Source organism: Camponotus floridanus, unplaced genomic scaffold, assembly GCF_003227725.1.
Source record: "Camponotus floridanus strain SB8 unplaced genomic scaffold, Cflo_v7.5 scaffold28, whole genome shotgun sequence".
Lineage (NCBI taxonomy): Eukaryota > Metazoa > Arthropoda > Insecta > Hymenoptera > Formicidae > Camponotus > Camponotus floridanus.
Window position 1 is genome coordinate 1,831,620 of NW_020229414.1, and position 25,470 is coordinate 1,857,089.

Here is a 25,470-nt window from a genome sequence, read left to right on the forward strand (position 1 = left end):
CCCGATTGATAATGCAGGATGTGACGGTGTGATTGGACTTCATCCTTCCCGATCGGTACCGACTGGAAGAAAAAATATAAATATGAGATAAAAAATGTAATTAGCAGGATAATATTCTTAATATAAATTGATAAGAATAATTGCATATAATACTCGGCAAAGGTCAAATTGCAATTGAGTCTACCTCGTTTCTGTAGTGTCGTTATGTATTCGATGATTTCGAGACACTCTGTAAATTTTGTTGTAAATCTTGCAATTTTAAAAAAACAAAAACGAGCTATACTGAGCTATCGTTTGATTTTGAAATTATTTTGGAAAATGACATAATGTAAAAGTAAAAATTAAGAGTAATTATTATAAAATGCCTGAGAAAGAGTTACATTCAGAATGCGAGTGGATTTTTCGAACTTGCACGAATGCTATTAACGTTTATATAACGATGATGCACTTTATATTTTATGATAACATTTTAAATTTACAAGAAGAAAATTCCGGTAAGTCAATAGAATAGCTTGTACAAGAAATATAATTAGTAACAATGCAAGTACAATTTGTAAAATTTTTTCAGAAATTTCGCTTTTATCATATACACTATTCATAACAGCGTTGGATCTTTTTGCATACTGCATTTACCAGTGATTGTGATGGAAAGAAAAACTTTAATAAAAAAAGACGTTAATAACGTGAAATACATATCACAATAATCATGTGATATTGAAGAAAAGGGTAGAAAAATTGTATAACTTTTGTAAAAAATATTCAAAACTTATATTTTAAAAGTCGTCTTAGTGAAAATTCTCAATGCGGAATTGTACAAGACGTATTCTAAGTATCATAAGGGTAAAATGGGAAGGGAGGAGGGTAAGGTATATAATATATAATACAGTACTAGTCATCTTTATGTGTTCCAAAAATAATCTAGTTGTCTCTCTCACTCTCCCTTTCTCTCTCCGAACATTACTCTCGCATTCTCTATTTTTTTCACATTCTTTCTTTTTCCCACGCTATCTATTATATCTATTACTCAATCAAGCCGTATACAAAGCCACACAAATTTGCAATTTGAGAAAGCAATGAATGCTCGCACATACATTCTTTGAGCTAATCTAATAATAATCGCACTCCAGCCTCCAACACTCTAAAGCGTTGAAGAGATACATATATTTTATTGTGATGTTAAAAGAAAAAAAATTTAGCATAAAGATGATGTAATGGAAGTATCTTATTGTACTTGACTTTTTACTTTTGTAATTACAGATCTGATACTATGGTTTCACATTTTGATTAGTTCCATACAATCACTTGTCTGTTTCTTATGCGTAAAAATTTGGAAGGCAATAATATAATTTCGTTAAATTCTCAAACATATATTCCAAACTAAACTTTGTTCTCCCTCTTTGTTGACGTATAATATACATGATAATAACGGTCGAAATACAAAAAGGAACAATACACACTTTTTTCTCGCTCTGTGATACAGGGTGGTCAAAAAATATAAGTTATAAAGCAATTATTGTGTGACGTTAATAATACCCTTCCACGTTGTGGCAGTATTTATTTAAAAAAAGAAAAAAAAAGCACTTTTAATGCCTACATTTATAATTAAAACAAAGTATCAGATACGTAACTAAAAATATTATCTAGACATCAGTTATTAGATAATTAGTAAAAAATCACAATAAAAAAAATCAGGCTGTTCGTCGAATAAATGAAAATAAAATTCATATAGACCACCCAATTCACGGAAACGAATGGACGCGCTGCTCACTTATATACAAATACTTATTAAAATGTATGTACACTGAACGAATTAAAAACGAACAGCAAATGTGAAAATTTTCATTAGTTTTAGAAATACGCACGCCAAACGAATGTAAACAAAATATTTTGATAACATTTAATTCGCGTCCGATTATAAAGCAGTACTAAATCTTTAAATATATATGATATCACGTTTGCTGTTCACTCGTCATTCGCCCAGTCTATACGCTCTTTTTTCGAGTACTCTAAAGTTTTATATAATTTATACTTGCTCTGTACATATACAACCGACACTATCGCTAGCGAATTCATTATATACATAATTTGGCGGTTTTTATTTGAAAATATTTAAATATTCTTGCGCCGCAATATGATCGCTACTCGACTGTTGTTTTTTTATTTCGCCAATAGTATGGCGCGTATAAATGGAAGAAGTTCCGATCAGCTTTCACTCATTTCAATCATTTATACGAAACAAACATAATTACATAAATATTGAGAGTCCCGCCTATTGTCTCTCATTGAAAATAATAACTGATCGTCGCGAGTATTCATAACTCACGCTTCAATTGATAATATCATTTTTACCATTGCGTTTCTTCCTTAGATCTTACCTTATCCTCCTTCTTGAGGTACAATCGTTGATAATCCTCCTGATAAGTAATGTACGCATTCGATTTACCAGGTTTTTGAGTAGTACTGCCTGGTGAATTACTGGGAGAGTTCCTTTCTTGTAACTCTTGCAACTCCTTTAACGATCTCATTACCATCTGGACATCTTTTTCTTGTTCTGTCGGTTGTACCATATTTCCTAAATTATCATCTGTAATAAAGTCTTTCCGTTTATCCGTTAATCCCCGCGGTGAGGAATCATCATTTATGATCTGACTGAGATAATTAGTCGCAGCGATAGTTTCCTCGTTTTGTCTTTGTTCCTGTTCCTCCTTTGAAAGAGTTGTTTGCTGCGGCATAGGCACTACATCTTGAGTAATAGGCCCTATCTCCATCACTTTCTGATCCTTCTTCCTTTTCTTTGGGTCATGTGACAATTTGTGCTTAATTTCTACACATCGTTCCCTTTTCTTGTCCTTTTTGTCAGTCTTATTAATCATTATGTCGACATCTTTATCGTCTAATCTCTTGTCGCATTTAGCATCAGCATTCTCTTGCAGGAATCTGTGTTTTAATACCTGTGCTGACGAATAGGAATCTTGTCTATACACGGAATGATGTCCAGTTTGAGAAATTTCGTTCGGTTTAGAAAGACTCACGGGATCCGGACACGCTGTAATGGAAACTACATCCTTTTTTGTTTCGGTTGTCTTTGCTGATGATTTGTGATAATCATTAACAGGTGTAATAGACAGAGAGCTGCTTGTTAAATCCATGAGATTAAATTTCTCAATGTGACTCTTAACTGGTTTTTGAGCCATTAGTTGTGCCGTAGGTACGACGGAAATTTTACCAACTGTGGAATTGTTGATGGTAACAATAGCGCTTTCCTGTTGCTGACCATTATTCTCTACATGTTTATCTTTATGCTTACTATGTTGTTTCCTATCGGCATTGATGTCATTAGATTTTGTTGTCGCTTGACTTGCAAAGTTCGTTGAAGTTTCACCGCTAATTTGAATTTTGGATACGTTTGTCTTTTCGTTTTCTTGAGACGCAACATTATTCACGTTTGCCGTATCATTCTTTGCAACAGAATTGCAAATTTGAATATTCCCAGAAGTGGCGACATTGTTTGCATTGGCCATTTCTTTTGATTTTTTCAATTTCTTCTTAATGCTAAAATCATATTAGTTTCATTGATAAATCAACATATAAACCAACATTAAAGGATTGCATAAATATTAGGAAAAAGCCAAGCTGTGTGTGTAATAATAAAAGAAAAAAGCGTAAAATATTTATATTGTGTGTATATTTAATGATAAATAAATAAATAAATAAATAAATAAATAATAAAAGAAAAATTGTACTTATGCTGAATACAACAAATAAATAAATAATTCATGCGATCTTTGTTAATGTACAAGAAATTAATAAAAAAGCATTCAAAAAAAATTTAGTATCGACATTAAATATTTGCATACAAATCAATCTCATAGTCTACAGAAATGCATTAAATTGAATATGATTCTTGCAGAATACGATTTTTTTCTAGGAATCCGTTAATGAGTGAAGAAGTAGAAATTCAGTATTAATCCACTACAATCACCTAAAACATACAATGATCAAATGATGAAGCAACCAACTAACTACTTGACATCATGAGGATAACGTGCCAGATTTCTTGATTTTCGCTTCAAATCGCGAAATTTGCAAAGAAATTAATAAAATCAATTTTGAAGGACCTTACTTTTCAGGCATACATATTCCTTTCACCTTGGTGAAAATGGAAGAAATTACAATAAGATAGTTTCATGCGCAAAGCAAAGCACAAATAGCAAAAATCTTCTTATCACATTTATAGAGAGAAAAACTAATATATATATATATATATATATGAGAATAAATATAATATATTAATAGTGTAATGTAATACTTACACAGGTTCAACAGGACTAGCATATTTTAACAAAGTCTGCAATCGTACACAACCAGTTGGCCACAATGGCAAAACATTAGTATCCATAAAGGTGGCAACAAATGTTTCCATACTCTCTTTTCTTGGTCTAAGAATTTTGAAATAATGTCTCCTGGCATTAGCAATTTCAAGGACTAGTTTCCTAAAATTAACATTATATTTGTACATGTAAGTAAAAATAACAAAATGCACATGTAAGTGATATTTTTTTGTAACATACTTGGCTTCATCAGTCCATGGAAATCGTTTTCGCGGTATTTTCGGTTTTTCTGTATTTTTAGAGGAACCATCTTCTTCATCGCTACTCTCTGCATCTGCAGGAGATCCTTCAAAGCCCCTGAAATTGATTGATTTTGATTACATTTGAACAAAAATGTTACGGAAATTCATGATATCGCGATGACGAAGAATGATGATTAGCATTTGTTGTGACAAAATTCCTCGATCTTAATTTTTGTTTTGGTAATAACATATATAATCAAATCGCCTAATCGTCGAATTATGTCTCATATCAAATGCATAATTTTTTTCGATACAAAAAATGATGCTACTAATGAAAACTAAACACTGATACTGATGATAAAAAGCCCCGCATCTTCCTCTGCTTTCTCAATAACATGATGAGAAGAATAATGACAGTTAAGTAATAAAATGTATTTGCCTCCATATGCGAACATAATTGATTGTATGAATGTTTGATCAATAATTGAGAGAGCAAAAGCATATAAGCATGAATAGATTAAGGGAAAAAGATAAAGGCAGCAAAAAAAGAGGAGGAAGATAAAGAGAAAGAGCAGTCGGAGAGGCGAGCATAGAAAGGGGTTCCTCTTACGAGGGGCGCCTTACCAACAGTACCGATATATCTCCCAGTATAATTGAGGACTGAGAAATAAAAAATTACAATAAGTTTATATTTAAAAAATTATAAACTGTAGAATTATATGTTCTAATTCTGAAAAACTGGATTTTTCCTCTATTCAATTACATGTTCAAGATATATTTAATATTAATAGTTCAAATTAATAGTTTTTATAGTTAACGAAACAAGCTATCATTAAAGTAAAAATAGTATACTAATTGTTGCAAAAATTGGGAATAAAAGCTGTAATATATCGAATCATTAAATATACGTGAGATATAGTAAAACTACTCACTTTTCATCAGCAACTTTCTGACATTCCTTCATATATTTGTCCATAACTGATGGCATAACATTATCAATCAGTGCTTTTAACCTGTAAAGTTAATAAAATTTACCAAACTCAGAATTTTTTTAAATATAAGAAATAATTTATATATATTTATATAAATAAATTACAAATATATATATATATATATATATATATATATATAGCGATCTTACTTTTGCATCGGCTCGTTCACTCTGTATTCGGCATCTTTTAAATAAAGTTTCTTAGCCCTACTGAGAAGAGTAATTTTACTGCAGGGCAAAAAACGCACTAAATGACCATAAGTTTGTAATCTTATGCTAGGCAAATTCAACATTCGTAGTTTCTTCTCTAGACTGTAATAGAGAATATAAAAATGAGTCTTAAAATATCTTTCATGATTTGTAATTTTTTTTAATTTATATGTATATATAGAAATATATATATATATAGAAACTTACTTAAATAGTACTTCATTAATTGCGCTATTGAAAAACTTGCTCTTGCTATCTTTGCTGTTCTCCGCTTGAATTTTTAATTTATTCACTATTTCTTTTATATCCTCGGGAAGATTTTCGGGCAAAGACGCTTCTTTATTCTCCATTTCTTCGCCGTCAGATTCAACGTAAAGGCAAACGCGAGATTTTCCTGAATCCGTTGTATCACGACTCGAATCATCTTCGACTCCTCTAGCTGCGTTGACGACGCTTTCTATCGCATCGTCAATGTTACTATCTTTACCACACAATCTTTTTAAATCTATTTTCTTTGCATCGTATCCATTACTGTTAGACGATTTTTTCTCGAATTTTTTTAGATCAAACTTTTTCTCATTTGTTTTACTTTTTTCTAGTTTATCAGGTTTTTTCTTTTCTTCTTGATCTTCCGAAGCTAAAATCATAAAATTATTTCATACATAATACATGTAAATCGGATATTTTTAATAATTAGAATTAGAATAACACATAATGAGAAATTACCTGTGCCACCTTCCGCATCCGTAGTCTCATTCTTCTCTTTTCGTCTCAAAAGATCTAAATCTTGTTGAGAATTTTGTGCATCTTGAGTTTGATGATTTGGTGGTTTTTTCCGCTTTTTGTTATTTTCGTGATTACTTTTCTTTTCACCGCTTTCTTCAATTTTCCGTCTCTATAAAACCATTTCAAATACATGTTATTCAAAATAAAATTTGAGTAGAAAACTAACGATATCATATATATTTCTCAATTACTTTTCGCGGGTTATCACTAGTAATATCCTCTGTCTCATCGTCATCCGATGAACTAATGGTTCGCTTGTCAATTCTTTTAGGGCTATCTACATCTTCGGTGTCTTCCTCACTGCTTTCGCTGCTTTCATCATCGTCACTATTGTTGTTATTATTATTATTATGAACTAACGTATCTAGTCTATCAGCTGCTCTGAATTCAAGAGCCCCGCAATTAATATAGAAACCTCCGTGTGCTGTAGTCATTTCTTCGGGTACGATTTCATCATACTGTCAAAGAAATATTAACAGAAATATATTTAAAAATATATTTAAAAACATTATATCAGAACATTATTAACAGAAATATATTTAAAAACATTATATATATGTTTGAAGTTATATACACAAAATGTAAATTTTACGTACAGCGTCAGTATTGTCGATAAAGGAATCATTTTCGTCGTATCCTGCGCCCAAGTCCACGTATTCATCATATTTGTGTCTTTTTTTCCCCGTAGTAGATGTTCCCTAAAAACCAGTGAAACATACATATTAATCGAATTTGTAGATTCAATCAAAATCAATTTTATGCATACATTAACATACATATTTCGCTTCAAATCGTTTTGCCATGTCTCTAAGCTTATCCTCGTCATCATCATCGAATGGGTCCAATCCGTTGGTCGCATTTTCATCCCCATCCTTTTGATCTTTTCTTCGTTTTTTCTGCATAACAAATAAATTCATTCCCAATTGCTATCAAATATGCATAGTTGTTTTACGCTCACAGAAACTAGTCCCAGTTATAAATTGCACTATCTCGATTCTCTATTTACCATTTTCACTAATTTATAAAAAATTCAGACTGATCAGAGAGAATACACTGCATCTACTTAATTGTAAGTGCATTTACAAGTGCAAACTCCGATTAGTGTGCACATCCGATTCAAACATAATTTAATATCATCATACATACATTAAATATTATACATTTAATGTATATATTCAAACATGTCAAATTTGTATCTTTCCAATATTTTGCTATTTACGGCACATTAAAATTCCAACCTATTTTAAGAATATATTTTTTCCACAGAATTAAAATGCACAATTTTATCGTCTTACGTAAACGCGCGCGAATATATTTTATGTATAATTAAATTCAATATAAATTTATATTAAATTCATATTAATTAAATTAAATTAATTCCAGATATATCCTATAAATTTATTATTAATATTGTAAATAAAAACATGATTTGTGTTTAATAAAATTCTTTAAAATTCTCTTAATTGAAAAGATCTATTGATAATTAAGAAATTATTTTATCTAATGATTTATGATAAATCACTATAGTATAGATATGAATGCTATAAATAATAAAAGTAAAATGTAATAGTTATTACATATATATAAAATAGCTTTTACATTTTACTTTTATAATTTATAACATTCAAAATCAAAGAATTAAACGACAAAATAATTTTTATTTAATTCATGGCACTCTTATTTTAAAACAAATTTTTACACAATTATTATTATTGCAGTGAGTATTAGTAATCATTTCAATTTGCATAAATATTATAAAAAGAGTAACGCAAAAAGTCTCTTGAATACAATAAAGAAAGTAAAACAAAGAAGAAAAAAAGAGACACGAATCGTCACTGAAAGGATGCTCGATGTGTTCACCGATACCAGGAGCACATATAGCAACTAGAGCATCATCCTTGCACTTTCACGCTCTCTTGTATGTATGTGTCACGGTCGCGAACCACCTCTTATAGCCTCCTGATTTCCTGATACTGGGACGCTGAATCGAGTGATTGATCTTGCCAGAGAGCGATGTAATTGTTGATATTCGAGAAACTATTATCTTTAACACATATCTCTCGTTCGAATCAATTTTATTAACTGTCGAAACTATGTCGAAATTAATTATTCAATCAATTAATGAGATGCATTGCTAATTGTATTATATATCGCTTTCCCTTTTTCTCGCAACATATGACTTTACAATTATTATCGGAATTCTTAACAAAAACATGGAATTAACCTAGTAACAGAATTTTCACGAGCGAGTTTAATAGATTAAAAAAATTTAAAGCAGAATTAAATTAAAGAAGAGAGCACAAAGAGCATATCATATGAGCATATTGTAGTATGCCATATGGTCGGAAAATAATAAAAAAAGAAAGAATAAGCGAAAGAAGAAGAGAAAATATATGATAAAGCAAACCACATACATTAAATTTGTATCTATAAATGTCAATGGAATTTTGTCAAGATCAGATAAAGGCAAGATAAGATAATTATTGAACTTTCAATTGTTAATATTTACTTTGTATTTAATTGCATGATATTAAGACTAATTTTAAAACGTGGAGATTGTTGAGCAATTTTTTACGTTGTAAACTTTCAAAATACGCACATTGTTTTTTCCTGAAATTAAATTCGCTAATGATCTGTATCACGCTTTCAAAACACGTGTGAAAATCAAAACAGAACAAAAAAACACCGAAAACATCATTAAATCTTATGATTAATCACATCCTTATACATTTTTGATATATGTATTTTCTGTATTTTTAATTAATGTAATTAACATTTTTTAAATCATAAATATCGGCGAAATACCTATTGATGATTAATTAGCTCTTATAATTAATTACTTTTTTTGCACCTTTAAATTAAAAATGAAAAAGTGAATAGTCTTTAAAGAAAAATTTATTTTATTTCTTGTCTAATTTCATTTTGTCAATTTCATTCATTTTGTCAAATACAAAAGTAATAATTATAAGTACATAATACTATTAATATATAGACTATTTTTTATACTTAAATGCTTGTCCCATCAATCATTTAAAAAATCAAAAATTATATATATATATATATATATATATATATATATATATAAACGTATGCAGGTATTGATAATATAGATAAATCAGACAAGGCATACGTGTTATCTATTATCTCAATAATGCTCTATACATAAAGAATACTATTAGTATTATAAAACTAGAGAAAATGCCTCAAATAACACAATAATACAATTTCCGAATAATACATATTTATTCGAAATATTTATTATGTATTTTCCTCGACAAAAATAAAGTTTGGCATCAATTATTCAACGCTATCGAGAAAAGAGACAGCAATAGATAAAATTTTATATCCCTTTGTACATGTATAAGAAAAAGAGAAGGGGAAGGGAGGATCGCGAAAGTGCGTGACATATACGTTTCGAGCGGCATATCTGATACGTGTCGGCGGTCACGAGTCTCCAGTGCATCGATCTACAATTCAGAAAGGAGAGCCCGCAACACATTCTCTCGCGCGCGCGTGAAATAAGAGACTCCGCGCGACACACGTTCACGCCGTATGTCGCGCGCTATTTCTCTATCCATCTCTCTCTCTCTCTCTCTCTCTCCGATCTATTTCTCCTTCGTGCAACGACCAACGAAAGGGAATATGTGGTTTGTGAAATAGACGCTACACATAACGAATAAAGCATCGTATCTCTTTCTTTTTCCCAAGAACAGAGAAAGAAGAAGCGAGAAGGAGAGAGACAGAGAGAGAGAGAGAGAGAGAGAGGACGAAGAGAGATGAAACGCCGGATGGTGTCGTCGCGCAATGGCAACTCTCGCATAGACGTTTTACGAGCAAAAGGGCCGCGTGAAGAATGCCGCGTTTTCGCGAGAAAGGCGCATCGCCTTCCCGAAACTCGACGAGGCGCAGCAGCCTCGTGACAGTCTCGTGCATATGTTGGGCCCGCACGCAACGATGACGTTGACAATGCGCGGATTTAACGCGGCGGGGACCGCGAATCGATCAAGGAGCCGTTTTCGCCCGTCTCAGCCATCGTGCCGACGATGTCTTTACACGCGGATGGACGCGACGTCGCGTCCGGCACATGTCGCGCGAGATACGGGCCGCGTGACAATCGCGTCGAAGCGGCGACGCGCCGAAGCGGCCGGAGGCGTCCAAGCGACGGCCGCGCGATTTTCTCGCACTTTTTCCTAGTCTCTATCTTCTCTCGGGATATTTCCCGTCGTTAGATACACGCGCTTGATCTTTTCTTCTCCCTCTGCTCGTCTCCTCTCACCGTATGTTCCGCGTGTCGTGGAACTTGACACCATACGGCCTTTTGTTTTCCCACGACGGGAATTAGTTAATCGCACGGGGGTCTCACCTCGGCCGCTTTGAGAAGCTGTGCATAGTTGAACTCGGGGCATGTCTTCTCGTTCGACTCGGGCAGGGTGAGCGTGAAGCGAAAGGAGGGCGCGAGCTGCTTGCCCATATTTCCCTTTTTCTCCTTCTTCGTCGCGTGGCCCAGGGACTCCGGGAACTCCAGGGTCTGCAGGGGTACCCGTTTCGCCTCTGACATTCCTACATTTGCACCGAGCCTAACGCGGATCACGGAAACACTGCGGACACTGCGACCGCGGCAACATGGTACCCTCTCTCACTCTCTCCCGACCTAAACACCGCGCGGACGCCGCCGCTCACACGTCGCCATCTTCGGCTCGACTGTTTTTAGAGTGCGCTACTGACGCACCGCGAGGACGACGCGCATGCGCCGCCCCTCGGCTTCGGGCGCGTCCACACAACATCGAGACGTCATAAATACGGTTTATTTAATTAAACTCGCCTTAAGATGTGAAGTTGTACCAAGTTTAGACGTATTTGGGACATGCGTATCTAAATGTTTATGCATCGTGATTGTTGATTATGTCAAAAACTTCATAAAGCGAGAATATGACGAGTGATGGTATGCTGTCTTACAGAGAAACTTAATGAATAAAAAAGCGAAGCTAATTTAACAATTTGACAGCTTTAAAAAGTGCCAGTAAAATTAAAAGGTAATAGAACATGGAATTAAAGAATTATCTAAATTTATATAAATGTTTTATGAGAAAAAAAATTTTTATAAATGTACTTTATTAGAAAACTACTACAAGTCTTAATTATATTTAATATTATCATGAATTATAAAAATACTTGTATGCGTCCTTAAATATAATATATATGTATAAAATATTTCATATTCTCTCAAGCGCCTGCAATATAGTAAGTAAAATATCAGTCTTCGAATTGTATATATATATACATTGTAATTGCATACATTTATAATCTCTGTAACATATTATGCAGAATTGTAGAAATCTAAATACATAATTGACAACTTTGAAAAATCTGTTAAAATATTGTCCATTAAAAAAATCTTATATCTTATTATATACTACAATTAAAAAGTATCTGATTTCTAAAATTGATTGGAGAATATTTGATTGTAAAATATATATATATATATATTCGATGTTTAATGAGATATCTCTGGATCATTTTTAATTGCTAGATACATTATCTTTCTTTGCTATTTTAATTGCTGAAAATTGCTGACCTAAAATCTTCATCACCTCAGCGTGTTTCATATTATTTTTCTCTTTTTTCACTGAATTATAATTCTGCTTCACATAAAGCGCAAAACCAGAAGGTTCTCTTTTTGGAGTTTGCACTTGCTTAATGCCAGATTTAGTTGTTTTATTAACTAACAATTCAAACTTGCCAAGACAATGACCACATCGTTTACGTTCAATATCCAAAGATTTTGAATGTCTTCCAATACTGCAACAAATAACATCACTAATAATAAATAAAATGTTTAAATTATAAACAGAGAGAGAATAAATTTATATCATAATTTGATACCTGTATCCACAACCTGTACATCGATATGTATACTTAGTTTTAATGTCATAATCATGACATCTACGAATTGGTGGTAATTCAGGAAATGTTTCCATTGCCTTATTAGCCCTATAATAAAAATAAATTTTATAATATTTTGCACAATAAAGATTATAAAAATATTTTATTACAAAATTTAAAATACTAAATTATATATTTGAATTATTTGTCAGTTAAAAGCATTGTAACATAATGTACCATTTTGTCCAAAAAGGTCCATGACCATCCGAGATATCGTTTATTAGCCAAGTTGCAGCATGACACATCTCGTGAATCAAAGTATCTCTTAATCTGTCTGGTGTATCCACAATCTATAAAATACATTTATTTCTTATGTTAATTATGTCTGATTGATTATAGCCATGTACATATAAAAGAAGAAAAAAAGAATGTACCTTTGTTGCCAATACAATTCTTGAAGATTTAACAACACCACTAAGAGTTCTTATAGATTTCTTGTTATAACAAAATCCAGCAGTTCCTCTCATACGAATATTCCACTCAATCGACATATCTTGAGGCAACTGATTATCAAATACTTTTTCATTATACAATTTATATAATTTTTTACATAATTCATCTTTATTATTTTTATAATCCAATCTATACTTTTGTGCATCTGGATGAGTATTACTTATTGGAATTGTACTTGACAAAGATGTCAAAAAGCTTTTGTACCCTATAGACTTATTTGCTGCAACTAATTTAAATCTGGATTGTTGTGGAGTCCTATTAACTTCTAAAAGTATATATCAAGTTATTTTTAAATTGAGTGTATATCAGGTTTATCGATATTTTTTAAATATTTCTTACCTTTTTTATATATATTTTTTGGTGGTACATAATCTCCAGGGTCAAATTCACTTGTGCTGGAACTTTCATCATCACTAAATGATAATCTTCTTCTATGTAGATTCTTTTTTGGAACTTCAGATTTCTCCTTGGAACTGCTAGATTTATCATTTTCATCTTCAGTATCGATATCACATATTGCTTGAAGTCTGCACCAAAAAAATATTTGATTAAATTCTGTATCTTACCAACGTATAACAATATATATAACATAAATGTACCTTTAATTAATACCTTTAATATATAACACTATACCTATAATATATATATAATATAAATATACCTTTTAATTGAAGATACCACTGGCATAGGTTTGGATGCTGTACTATTTATAGAAGTTCTTGGATTTGTTAATGCAGTGTGATATAAACTCTCACTATCACTACTTAGTGATTCGTCATTAATAAAACTGTCTTCTTTTCTTTGATTTTGTTGAATATTCTTTTTTCGATTTAATTTAATGTTTTTAACTAAAATCAAATTTTTTTAAAAGAAAATTAGAACAACAAATCAGATTTTAATAAAATAGAGTGAAGATTCTTACCCATATCAGATTTATTTGAATCTGAATCTGAATCTGTTATATAATATCTATTCTTTGATATAGGTTTCCTACAACAGAATATAATTTATTAAAATAAAACAATTTACAGACATTTTTATTAAAATGAAACAATATTGCACATATAAAAATATTAATCACCGTTCTGTTTGGATAATTCTATTTGTTATTTGATTAGATGTCTTTCGTGGTTCAGTTGTTGGTAATAATGCATTAGCTTTATCTCTCCATGTATTACCATAAAGATTATCTAAAATATCTGCACAGTTCATTATATCCATATTTGTAGGTGTGTTTATCACTGAGGAGGCAACTTTTTTGTCAGTATTCACTTTCAGCAAAGATCTATCTGGTGTATTAAACTGAGAAATATTATTATTAGGATTTTTAAAATATTCATCAGTTATAGTTTGATGTGTCAAAAATGAATTAATCACTTTGTCAGAATTAATAATTGTGGTTTGCTTCTCAGTTTGTACTTTGTTGATTTTTCCTCTATTATTTGGAGTTTCATAATCCAGTTCTAATCTTTCTAGACTGCTGTTTCCAGAATCTATGCTATTTCTAATACTTAGAGGTATGTTGCTGCAAGAACTATCACTTAAAGAATTAGGTGAATTTGTCATAAGCCATTCTGCAATTTGTCTTTTCTTCCTTTCAGATAAAGATTTATGAAGATCCTCTTTTCTTAGTACATCAAGAAATTTACTATATGTTTTGTATGATTTCAACAAATCCGTTTGTGAACTAACATTATCCTTAAGACTTGTATCAATAACATCAGGATCGTCATTAAAATTATATTTTATTTTTTTGTCATAATTAGGTGATATAGCTGGATGTATTACATGTTCATCTGTGCTTTCATCAATTATTACATTAGTTTCTTTTTTCTCTCTGGGAGAATTATACACAACCTGTGTGGATTTTATATTTTTCAAAATTTTATGAGTATCTTGCTTTGTAAGTTTCATCTTTCCTGTTTTATCTCGTTGCAGAGTATTATAAACTGGAAATTTATTTACTCTGTTAGTAATATCAGAACCATCACTATATGTAAGATAGTTTGGAGTAATTACTTCATTTGCCTTTTTAACATTGTACTTTTCTCTCATTTTTGAATCTATCATTTTTTTCTCTGGAAACATTAATATAGGATTTTTGTAAGATTTATCATTATTTATTTTATTCTTAGTATTTCTATCATTTATACTGCCACTATTAGCAGTTTCGTCAGACGTATAAGATGCCTTATTAATTTGTATTGTAGTTTTATTTATATATTTTCTTTCCAGAGGTTTATCATCAGATCTGGCAATCCATTTGCATGACAAATTAGGCTTTTCATATTCACTTTCTGAAGAAGAAGTCTCTAGGAAATACAATCTCGGATACTTTTCCTTCTTATTCTTGATAGAATTAGAATTGTATTTCCATCTTGACTTGCTATTACGCTCAGGTGATGAGCTACAACTTGAATCACTAATTATAATAATATCATCCTTGTCTTTTGTCTTACTAGTTGCAACAAGATCCTGTGTGTCTTCAATAATAGAATCTTCAGAGAGTCGTAATGTAAAGTTTTGTGAATCGCTCACAGAGTCTGTCATGTAATCAGATGTCATTTTTAATAATTTTTTTCATTCACACGATTCTAAAAACAAAATTTTATAATCTTAAGTAATTTTTAATATGTATATGTATTTATTTATAGCGTTTTTGTAAATATAATACGTACACGTGCCACTTAAATGATCAATTATATTTTGTAATTTTTATCTCCTTTGATTGTTATTTTAGTGCATTTTGTAGTTCATATCGATCATATCGACTTTAATAAAGAAAATAAATATTGAACAAAGAAGGATCGTCGATAAAAATTATCATATAAAAAAAAATTCCAACTACAAATATAATGCATTGGAAGAAAAAAATTGAATGATAAGATTTATAATATGCTGTACATTCACTTTCACATGCACAATATTTAAGCACAAATTGTGTTAATAAATGTTTCTATCGATTTTTATTAAATAAAAGTAACGACACATTATTATTTAAGGCAAATAATCAACTCGTGAAATAAATCGTGTCAATTTTCAAATCAACTATCCGTTGAACTTTGCTGCCAACTATATAAAACAAGTAGAATTAATAATCTCACCACAAGAAAAGAAATTTCCTGACGCCGAATCTCGATATCCAATAGCAGATCGTACTTTCTAGGGACTTTATCTACATAGTTTAAATCTTCATAGTAAATAATTTTATCGCTTCTGGATTTTTAGCAGGATCTTTGGGTAGGAACATCTAGATATTCGTGCATCATGGCTCAAAGCTTTGATTCCAAGAGGAAAAAACGGAGACAAGATCAGACAAGATACAATAACTCAAAATAAAAAAAATGTACGTAGTTTTTTTATGAGGTAAACAATAATAATACTCTATGTAACAATAGTTAATAATGCTAATTTCTATACTTCTTATTACACACACACACAAAGATTAAAGATGACTTCGCGCGCTTGTGATTAAATTTTTATTAACTCTAATCAGCAATTAATTTAACTGATCGCCTCTAACAAAATTTTAGATTATAATTTATTATTCCTTCATTATCTTTTTCTTATAAGTTAAGATAAAGTTTTATTTATGTTAATAAAGTATTACAAGTATTATTCTTAATAAATTAATTAATGAAGTTTGATCAAAGTGTCTCTTACATATACAATGCAATACAAGATGTTTTTATTATAAATTTTTTGTATTAATCTAAAGTTGAATGTGCAATTCTGAAAACATCAAAAATATTAATATTTAAAATAAAAATTTTTTTCCTAAACATTTTGGAATCTGTATCTACAACCCCTTGTATGTTACCGATTGAGCTTTTATTTGATCTTCGTCAGAGATAGAGGGCATTACTACATTGATTTCGTATAGCATGTATTGTTTATTTGAAATATACTTCACATCTCACTTTCAGGTGTCACAGTTCACGTTCGTGTCGAGGATTTGCGTTTGGAACAAATATGTGGATTTGTGAGAAGTGGCCTCAACTTTCTTCTACACATAAGCGAAGGTAAATTTTAATCTTCTAATATGTAAATGTTATTACAGACTTTTCGTTATATTTGAAAATATATATTTTGTATAAACAAAAAAAGAGAGGAAGGAGGGGATCATACATATGCATTAATCTCTTGGCAACGTGCAAACTCGTATGGAAGGTTTTGTTTGAATGCAATCTGCACAAGTCTGTCAGAACTTTTTTGATCTGATATAGATACCAACGCGCCAACAATAACTCTAATTCGAAAGCTATCCGAAACGGCCGTCAAACGAGGACGAAACTCAATCAGGATCCCATCTATCGTATTATTCGCACAAAGCAGACCTCAGATTGGATTATCTATTCGCGCTTCCCACCACACATTATGTACTCTCGCAGTATAATAGTCGTGATGTGCGCGTTATAGCCGCAACAGGAGATTATGGCATATATCCACGATTAACCATATGACCCTGATTCTGCGATATTTTTCATCCTTGTAATATGCAGCGTTGAAAATTACATCTGGATCACCGCATCACGAAAATTAAATTTTATAGTTCTAATGAAAAAACAATTTGAAAAATAATTTAATTCCTTCAAATTAATTAATCAAGCTATTTTTATAAATCAGTTGATTAAATTTAATTTTATAGCAATTTATCGCGACGTGTTTCGAATAAAAACTCAATTTTGCGCAGCGGTCGTGTGCACATGACAAGCTTAAAACGTCAACGTATATATACGTATATATACATCGCAATATATATATATTTGCGCTAGTGTTCGTTCGCAATGTAGCGGTCGCATAATACTAAAAGCATCTGCTCCAAAAAAAAGAATAAAAAGAGCGGCTTAACCAACATTGGTTATCCAATTTACAGTCAAATTTCAATGAATACGAATCACGACAAGATACACTGATCAAACTCCATTTTGGTTGACATCGAATACACTAGATTATATTTGTTTTCTGCATAAATTTAAAACTGATATCATATCGCGATAACGTTTGTAGATTATTAAATGTAGTGTTAATTTTTTTATAGCGTAAAATTGAATATAAAAGCTCCGAAAATTACATACATGAGATATATTTCTTAAACTTCATTAACTCAATATTAACAAATCCAAAAAATGTGATTCATAAATTATGATATAAATAAAGAATTTACATTATGCAATATATATTGCAAGGATGTAAAATATGAACTGCATTTATAATTGAAAAGCAGCATGAAGCTTATCCATTGATTTATGACTTCCTTTCTTCAATCTCTTCTTTTGCTTATCTACGAAACTTGTGGTGTAAAAGTTAGTATAATAGATAATGAAAGACAATGATTACATGTAAAGAATATAAAAAGAATGTTTTTTATGAAAAATAAGAACAAGTAAAACATAGACAATATAATTATTGATCATATATATATATATATATATATATATATATATATATATATATAGTATATCAATATTTGTGCACTGATTAAAATACAATAGATTTTAATAAATAACTGCAAAAAGTAAATACACATTAAAGTACATATATATATACTCTTAATTTGCAATTGCTCTAAATTTTAAGAAATTATTGGAAATGAATAATATTATCTCTCATCTCACAGTGTGATTGATGTTATTAAAATAAATTTTAAGTCTGTGTATATATGTGTAAGAAAATATATATATTACTAGTCAATTGAGATGTACGTTTAAGCAAAGCTAAATCAGCTAATTAGTATATGCTTTTGACAACGGAAAAATTATCCATCAACGAGTATAAATGAGTTGATCATTAGCGTGGATGCTCAGTGATTTTTCGCGATGAATCCGAAAGAAGCGCGCTTCTTTGTGATACTCTAGCAAAGAAGGTCGACCGCTATTGTTAACTGAGAGTTGCCTCGTGAGCCGTTCTTGACGTTAAACGTGATTTAACGCGAACGCGAATTTCTTGAAAGAAACGGGACGTAGCGTTGATATAGACTTTGCGCTCTCTGATAAAAACAATCCACGTGTCAGAAAACAATGCCAATATAGATAATGACAGTCGCCCACGTGAGCTTTGCGGTAAATATGGAAGGAATACGAGGATGGGTGGGCGTATAGAAACAAAGAAAAATTTTTCAACAAAAGAACTCGGCCCGCGAGAAATGCTTGGAAAATGACAAACCGAGCCGAAAGTAAATCCAAGGTATTCCTATCGAATTTCGTTTACCGCATAAATAATTTCTTATTCAATGCGTCATTGCAATTTCTCCACAGATTCTAAGCTAGAATTCTAAGCTTAGAATTCTTGTTTCTCAGCTCGTTCCATTTCGTTCTTTTGATAGGCCGTAAGTAAACTTGGTTTACTCTATATAATTGTTTTCTAACAAAAAGTTCCCTCCATATTCTCCAGAATAAGTCTAAAGAAATCAATAGGGTGCCTTAACATGAAATGTAATTTAATTTTGGCGATTTAAAATCAATCACTTGTGGGAAAACATGCAGCGTATTCGGGAAAATATTTATTCTACTTAATTAAGATATTATGCTTAACAATATTTTTGCAAACATCATATCGATGTTTTGGCAAAAGAGATAAAAAGAAAACAGAAAGAGAACATTCGGCAAACCAATTTGTGGAAGAAATATATTCGATTAGTTCTTCTACTGGAACAACGCAACTAACAATCGATCAATGACATACTGGGAATACCAATTTTAAACGTGTTTGGCAAATTGATCACGTGTACCTACTCGTGAATATAAAACTCTTCCGGCAGATAGAATTTTTTTCATAAAGTACATTGCTTGTATAAATATAACTTGTTACATTTCCGCTATCTTTCAATTAAAAACTCAATTTTATCAATTTTCGATATGTATGTATATATGTATGTATGTATGTATGTATATATGTGTGTGTGCGTATACTTCGTATTTGTATAAAACGGAAAAATAGCGGGATATCTTCATTTAATCATTTAATTAATAATTACACAAATTATACCCAAAGTCGCATTATTCATTTCAAAATCAAATTACAAGTCACGAATCAAATTCATTGAATCTCGTTTTAACTTTTTTCATCTTCCTGCAGACATTCCATTACCGATACACTACCCGAATGATGCTGTTTTTCTGTATCATGGCAGATTCATGAGGGTATCAATTCCCCGATAACATCTACAAAAACATTCATCGATCCAGTTAACCTGTAACTCGTGTAAACCCATTAGATATCTCAAAGAAGAGGGTGGGAAAAAACTAGAAGAGGGATCGTCGGAGCGGTTGGTATTGCATCGGGCGTGAAAATCGGCGAGGTTTACCAGCAACTAGTGGCGTTGGTCGAAGCTCCGAACCCCCGAAAGAGCTCTATAGTCTTCTATAACGCATCTGGCACCCCTTCTTCGTTGAACGAGAAAGAAAGAGAGAAAGAGATAGAGAGAGATAGAGAATCTTGTTCCCCCATTTTCCACGAGAGAATCCTCCCTCTCATGCCTCGCTTCCGCCACCCTGTATCTCTCTCTCCGTCGCTCCCTCTTTTTCCCCCTTCCCTCTCTCCCTATATCTCGCACGCCGCGTTCCTCTCGCGCGCTCGCGCGTTCTTCGGCCTCTGGAGCGAGTCGCAGCATCCGTTGGACCGTTCCGGACTTCAGTCCACGTCGAGAACGCGTCACTGTCGGGACCTCGAGGAAGTGACAGTCATCCGGAAGCTTGTGGCCAGCATCGCGTACACGACACTATATTGTTACTGTTAGGCAGTAAATATCGTCTAAAGTTATGACACCGTAATCTTTCAGCGATAGATATCCAAAGATACAGAGATAAAGATAAAAAGGAAATTATTCGAGGCAAAACAAGCCTCCCTTCATCACGCATTCATTGCATATCATTATAGATCTTTTGGATAAAAATTATCTACAAACGGCGAATACGAATTCTTTGAATTAACCGTGCATCAATTAATCAAGCATTAATATCAGTTAATATCAAATAATCGGTTCATCACCGATTAACATTGGTACCAGGCTTCATTGGTACCACGCAAGTGCAGAGTCGCACGAGAGAAGCCGGGAAAGTTTTCACGAGGCATAGCCGGAGAGTTTCCGGCCGGTTCTCCACCCGAGAGGAAATTGCGCTCGGCAATAAGATAAAAACGAATAACAATTCGTTGAATGCTCTAAAAGCTTGAAGATATCTCGGGTCAACCAGCCGGTGACCGGTTCTGATGCCGACACGTGCTGAGCGCGATTGTTGAGGGTGCGGCGGAGCATAGGAGACGAACGGAGCCACGAGGGCCCGTGGGAAGAGCTGAAGAAGAGGGAGCTCGGGCCGGGCGACTGCCAGAAGTTGTTGCCCAGTCCCGGTGAGGGGGCGGACATCGGGCCCGGATGCTCGCGAGGACGAGACGTCGGAAACGCTGCCACATTGGAAGGGAAAATATTGACGGCCGTCAACAAGTTCCTTACAACGTCCCCTTTGGTTAACAAGGTCAAGTTGTTGATGGTAAGTCTCTCGCTCTGTTCTCCCTTCCCTAGCTCTCTCTCTCTCTCTCTTTCTCTCTTGTCGACACGATACCGCGAACGTCCACGCGGCCACTGACTCGACCCCCGTTTAGTTTCTCGTTTTCTCGACGTAGGAGGACTCACAACTCTGCTTTGAATGCAGTTAGTTCGCAGTTGTCGCAGAGCAGTCGTCGCGATTGTACCTTCCGCCTCCGGAAAGTTTCAGGGTGACGATGTCCACCGTTACAGCGAGGAAGGTACAAGATATCGACATGATTCCCATTTCTGATTGACGGGGAAAATTGGTTTTTCAAGCTAAGTTCCTCTCATTGATTTCACCATTTCCATGACATAGGAGGACCAAATTCCGAATTTCTAATTATTAAAATGTAAAATGTCTTAAGTTTTTCATTTCATATTACGATCCTTGGATACTCTCAAATTTTGATTTTTCAAATGCGACAAAGTTTATTTCTTTTAAATATGATTTTATTTTATTATAATTATCATAATTAATGTTGCGGGTGTTAGACATAATATTTGGCATATAAATTTCATTAATTTCACCTCTTGAAACGTGAGCAATAAAAGTGGGCACACGGCTGATTATTAGAATTCCTAACTTAGATCACGTTTTGCATAATTTACGATTATTCATCGTTCTGCTTCGGAACTTAACCACCCCTGCTTTCCATCGTCGTGGAGAGCTTGACGGGCCGTGAAGCATAATTGGCGATCCACTTTGCACCGCTGATCGTGTCGACGTAGCATCGTCAATCGAATATTTGTCACCCAATACCTATTTATTTTAGAACGGTAGAGTTCGTTAAATTTTAGCAACTTGTCTCGAAATCAAAATGCTTTAAATTTAAATCGTAGGTAGAAATTTCTAAATGCCATATATATATATCGGCACTGGAAAATTCGATAAAGTATGCAAAAATATGAAAATAATAACATACGTAAGTGAGATAATTATTTAGAAATCACTAAAACATGCATTTTTCTAACATTTTATATTATTATATTTGTAATTTAACTTTCTTCATCTCTTAATAACTATCATGAATTACACATAAATAATTAAGATTAATAGAATCGAAATTTACACAAATGAAATAATGTAAAAAAATAATCGTATAATTTCTTTAATTTTAATCCATTTGTAATTTAATTATTTTGGTAGAACGGTATTTATTATTTTGATGAAACACTATTACTAAGGAGCGTTTGTGAGCACAATAATTGCTTGGTTAATTTCCAGAGGACAAGGATTATAGTTCTGTGCGAGCAACATAGTGTATTCTCAGTAATTAGAGACATACTCCGCCTCGAGATATGCATACTATGATTATACCTTTCCTCATTTATGTATTTTTTGTCTTCGCAAATTTTTCTTTCTTAATCTTCTATACTTCTTACAGTATTCTAAAAATATTTTACATAAATCTAAGGAATTTTTTTAATTTAACTTGACATCAGACATCTTAATAACTTAAGAAAAGTTGTTAGGAAGGACACATAACTTTTAACGTTTACATTAATATGTACGATTCTGCCTTTCTTTGGTAATTTAATTTTCAAATTTCGGAGAACTTTAGGTGCTCTGTTCTATTCCTTGTTAAATATTTTTGAAAAATGAAGTTATCTTCTAATGTAAATATGAAGAAAAAATCCGTAAAAATTCTGTATAATTAATTGTCGCTTTTTTTAATATAATGAAAGAGATTTTCTATTCAGCCCTAATATTCAAATAACTCTTTTTTTATTTTTAGTTCAGCTTTAACTAAACTTTTGACTTATCACTAAATATTATATCGTAAACAGAAATACATGTTGTAATTCGTCAAATATTTACATTTCCCTTTTCATTCGCAATATTTGCGTAATTGTCTGCGTACTGAAATAATGCACAATTAACTACGTCCCTGTGTACTCGTTTACACGCAATTATATCTTCGATGATCAATTATGCGTGATACACGTGCCTGCATTACGCTCTCTATCATGCCACTATAATCTGATTGTGAGATGCATAAGTCAGATATCCTCATTTTTCTAATAAATCGATTATTCACCAATAGTAGCCTATCCATTGATATAAGTGAGAACGTAAAAAAGAAAATTTAAAATTTATGTCAGTATGATACAATATGTATACTGATTGTGAGACTCATTCTACAATAAGTCGGATGTCGGGCGCATGCGTATTGTCAGCTGTCATTTAAAATTGTCGCAATCGGCTATCGAAGTCGCAACAAGATGGTCAACTTTCATTTTTTCCAATCCTTATGGCTGCGTTCAGCAGAAAAAGCTGCTTGGCAACTGTTGTAAAATTCAAAAAGAAAATGGCGTAAGAGCTGTTGTAAAATTCATGAGCCTGATTGGTGTATGCTCTTAATTTTGGCTGAATCTAAGCGCATACCAACCAGATTCACGAATTTTACAATAGTTGCAAAACAGCTTTTCCTGCTGAACGCAGTCTATATACGGCTGGCAATATAAACTTTTGTAATTTTGATTTTAGAACATAGGGTAAATAATAAAAGTGTTGCACTGAATTTTCAAGTTTAAAAAATCGTCGTGATTATTCATTCGTAAACATATAAATTAATATTTAATTAAACATATAATTTGATATTTAATACTCTTATATTATTAAATAATATATTATTAAAATAATTATTCTACGACTTACAATTCAATTGTAGAATGACAAATCATATTCGGATCCAACATTCACCATACGACAAGCAATATCCGATATACATCTTATTATAAAATATGAGAGAAAAATCTGAAGGAAAATCGCATCGGGCTTTCCTCGTCCTCGTTATCGAAAATATTGAGTGGGGCCCGTCCATAGAATTTTCATAAAGGACAAGGTCCTAAGACTCGCGACTTATAAAAAGAATAATATTTTGTTTATCTAATACGAATATTTTAAGGAATCTCTGGAAATTTAGAAAATATACACTCTCGAGAATTACCGAAGCAGTAGCTCTCGCAATCAGTATTTTATATCATAATATTTAAAAATAATATTTAACATAATATTGTAGTAATAATGTTTAACATAATATTTAAAAATGTTGACGTAATTATATATTGCATATATCGATGTGAATCGCATTTTTCGCACACGAATATTAATTTAAATCAAATCTTTAGAGATAAATAATAGATGGATAGATAAATGCATTTATTAATATTCTAGGCTACTAATATTCAAGCTTTCCACATACAAATATACATATAATAAATAATAATAATAAATACAAATGCGTTTTCCAACGATAAAAAAGTAATATTAAATTAAATAAATACAAGATATATATATATATATATATATATATATATATATATATATATTAATAAATGTGAGTTATTTGATGAGAATACTTTGTTTTAAATAATCTTATCATATTATGTATTAAGATGAAAATCTGTGCATGCTATAGGAAAAGAGAAGGAAATAGAACATAAGTATTTGAAATGTTGCATAGATAGAAAATAAGAATTTACCGATCGTGCCATGCATTAATGTTAACCGCGAGATCATTACTACGAACGCATCGATTACGAAGTTCAAAGCGAGAGTGGCTTGGTCGACACTTGCCTGCGGTGGCGGGACATCGAATATGTACCGTTCAATATAATGAATAGAATGCTTTCCATCCAGTGGAGATATTTAATTAGTTCTGATTAAAATGATAAAGTGAATTAATGTGTACGCATAGATTTTAATATACAAACGTTTTTCAGCAATTAATTATACCATCTTAGATGTATATTTTCAATATTTATATAAAGATTTAAAAATGATTTATTGGAGCGAAAAATTTCTTTAAAGAATTCGAAAAATTACATTCGAAAAATATCAAAGCATAAAACTTACATCTTTCATTTTAAGATTTTCGATAAAATCAATTGAAAAATTTTTGCTAGTGCAAATTTGAATGGATTATTTCTATTTTAAAACTGAAATAAAAATACTAAATAATAGTTCTATTACATATTTTTTATCTT

At 31.9% G+C, this 25,470-nt stretch overlaps 3 protein-coding genes across 6 annotated transcripts in view; 1 reads left to right on the plus strand and 2 right to left on the minus strand.

The window, feature by feature from the left end:
• Window positions 1–881: 881 nt before the first annotated feature.
• Window positions 882–11,272, minus strand: LOC105256718 (ubinuclein-1). 2 transcript variants are annotated; one of them, XM_025409761.1, is made up of 12 exons: window positions 10,924–11,118; window positions 7,337–7,456; window positions 7,157–7,258; window positions 6,752–7,018; window positions 6,501–6,669; window positions 5,982–6,411; window positions 5,715–5,876; window positions 5,506–5,586; window positions 5,198–5,233; window positions 4,572–4,688; window positions 4,314–4,493; window positions 882–3,552 (listed from the first exon to the last, which is right to left on the minus strand). In XM_025409761.1, the coding sequence occupies exons 1-12, from the start codon at window positions 11,116–11,118 to the stop codon at window positions 2,346–2,348; spliced, it is 3,066 nt and encodes a 1,021-aa protein (XP_025265546.1). In that variant the 3' UTR covers window positions 882–2,345. The 2 variants fall into 2 exon arrangements, with proteins under 2 accessions (XP_025265546.1, XP_025265547.1); XM_025409762.1 differs by lacking the exon at window positions 5,198–5,233 and having other exon boundaries at window positions 10,924–11,272.
• A 786-nt stretch (window positions 11,273–12,058) lies between these two features.
• Window positions 12,059–15,738, minus strand: LOC105256719 (Acidic repeat-containing protein). The gene is made up of 10 exons (XM_020029205.2): window positions 15,635–15,738; window positions 14,334–15,550; window positions 14,038–14,258; window positions 13,879–13,946; window positions 13,618–13,804; window positions 13,296–13,483; window positions 12,878–13,221; window positions 12,681–12,793; window positions 12,444–12,551; window positions 12,059–12,359 (listed from the first exon to the last, which is right to left on the minus strand). Exons 2-10 carry the CDS (start codon window positions 15,519–15,521, stop codon window positions 12,080–12,082), a joined length of 2,697 nt encoding a protein of 898 aa, XP_019884764.2. The 5' UTR covers window positions 15,522–15,550; window positions 15,635–15,738; the 3' UTR covers window positions 12,059–12,079.
• A 5,449-nt stretch (window positions 15,739–21,187) lies between these two features.
• The window catches only part of LOC105256720 (calmodulin), a 54,479-nt gene continuing 50,196 nt past the window's right edge, over window positions 21,188–25,470 (plus strand). For 2 of the 3 annotated variants that reach the window (XM_011266902.3, XM_011266904.3), the window contains exon 1: window positions 21,580–21,698. In XM_011266902.3, coding sequence (XP_011265204.1) covers window positions 21,675–21,698 — 24 coding nt within the window. In that variant the 5' untranslated portion in view covers window positions 21,580–21,674. Of the gene's footprint in view, window positions 21,443–21,579; window positions 21,699–25,470 lie in introns of those variants that run through there. The other variant, XM_011266903.3, reaches the window with a different exon arrangement.

Excerpts from the sequence above, each read along its gene's own strand:
- LOC105256718 (XM_025409761.1), bottom strand. The coding sequence starts at position 11,118 with ATGTCAGAGGCGAAACGGGTACCCCTGCAGACCCTGGAGTTCCCGGAG. Across the intron at positions 5,234-5,505 it reads CAGAAAGTTGCTGATGAAAA|TCCTCAATTATACTGGGAGA; the intron begins GTGAGTAGTTTT and ends TTTATTTCTCAG. Across the intron at positions 3,553-4,313 it reads GCTAGTCCTGTTGAACCTGT|CATTAAGAAGAAATTGAAAA; the intron begins GTAAGTATTACA and ends ATATGATTTTAG.
- LOC105256719 (XM_020029205.2), bottom strand. The coding sequence starts at position 15,521 with ATGACATCTGATTACATGACAGACTCTGTGAGCGATTCACAAAACTTT. Across the intron at positions 13,805-13,878 it reads TTCAAATAAATCTGATATGG|TTAAAAACATTAAATTAAAT; the intron begins GTAAGAATCTTC and ends ATTTGATTTTAG. Across the intron at positions 12,552-12,680 it reads GGACCTTTTTGGACAAAATG|GGCTAATAAGGCAATGGAAA; the intron begins GTACATTATGTT and ends TTTTTATTATAG.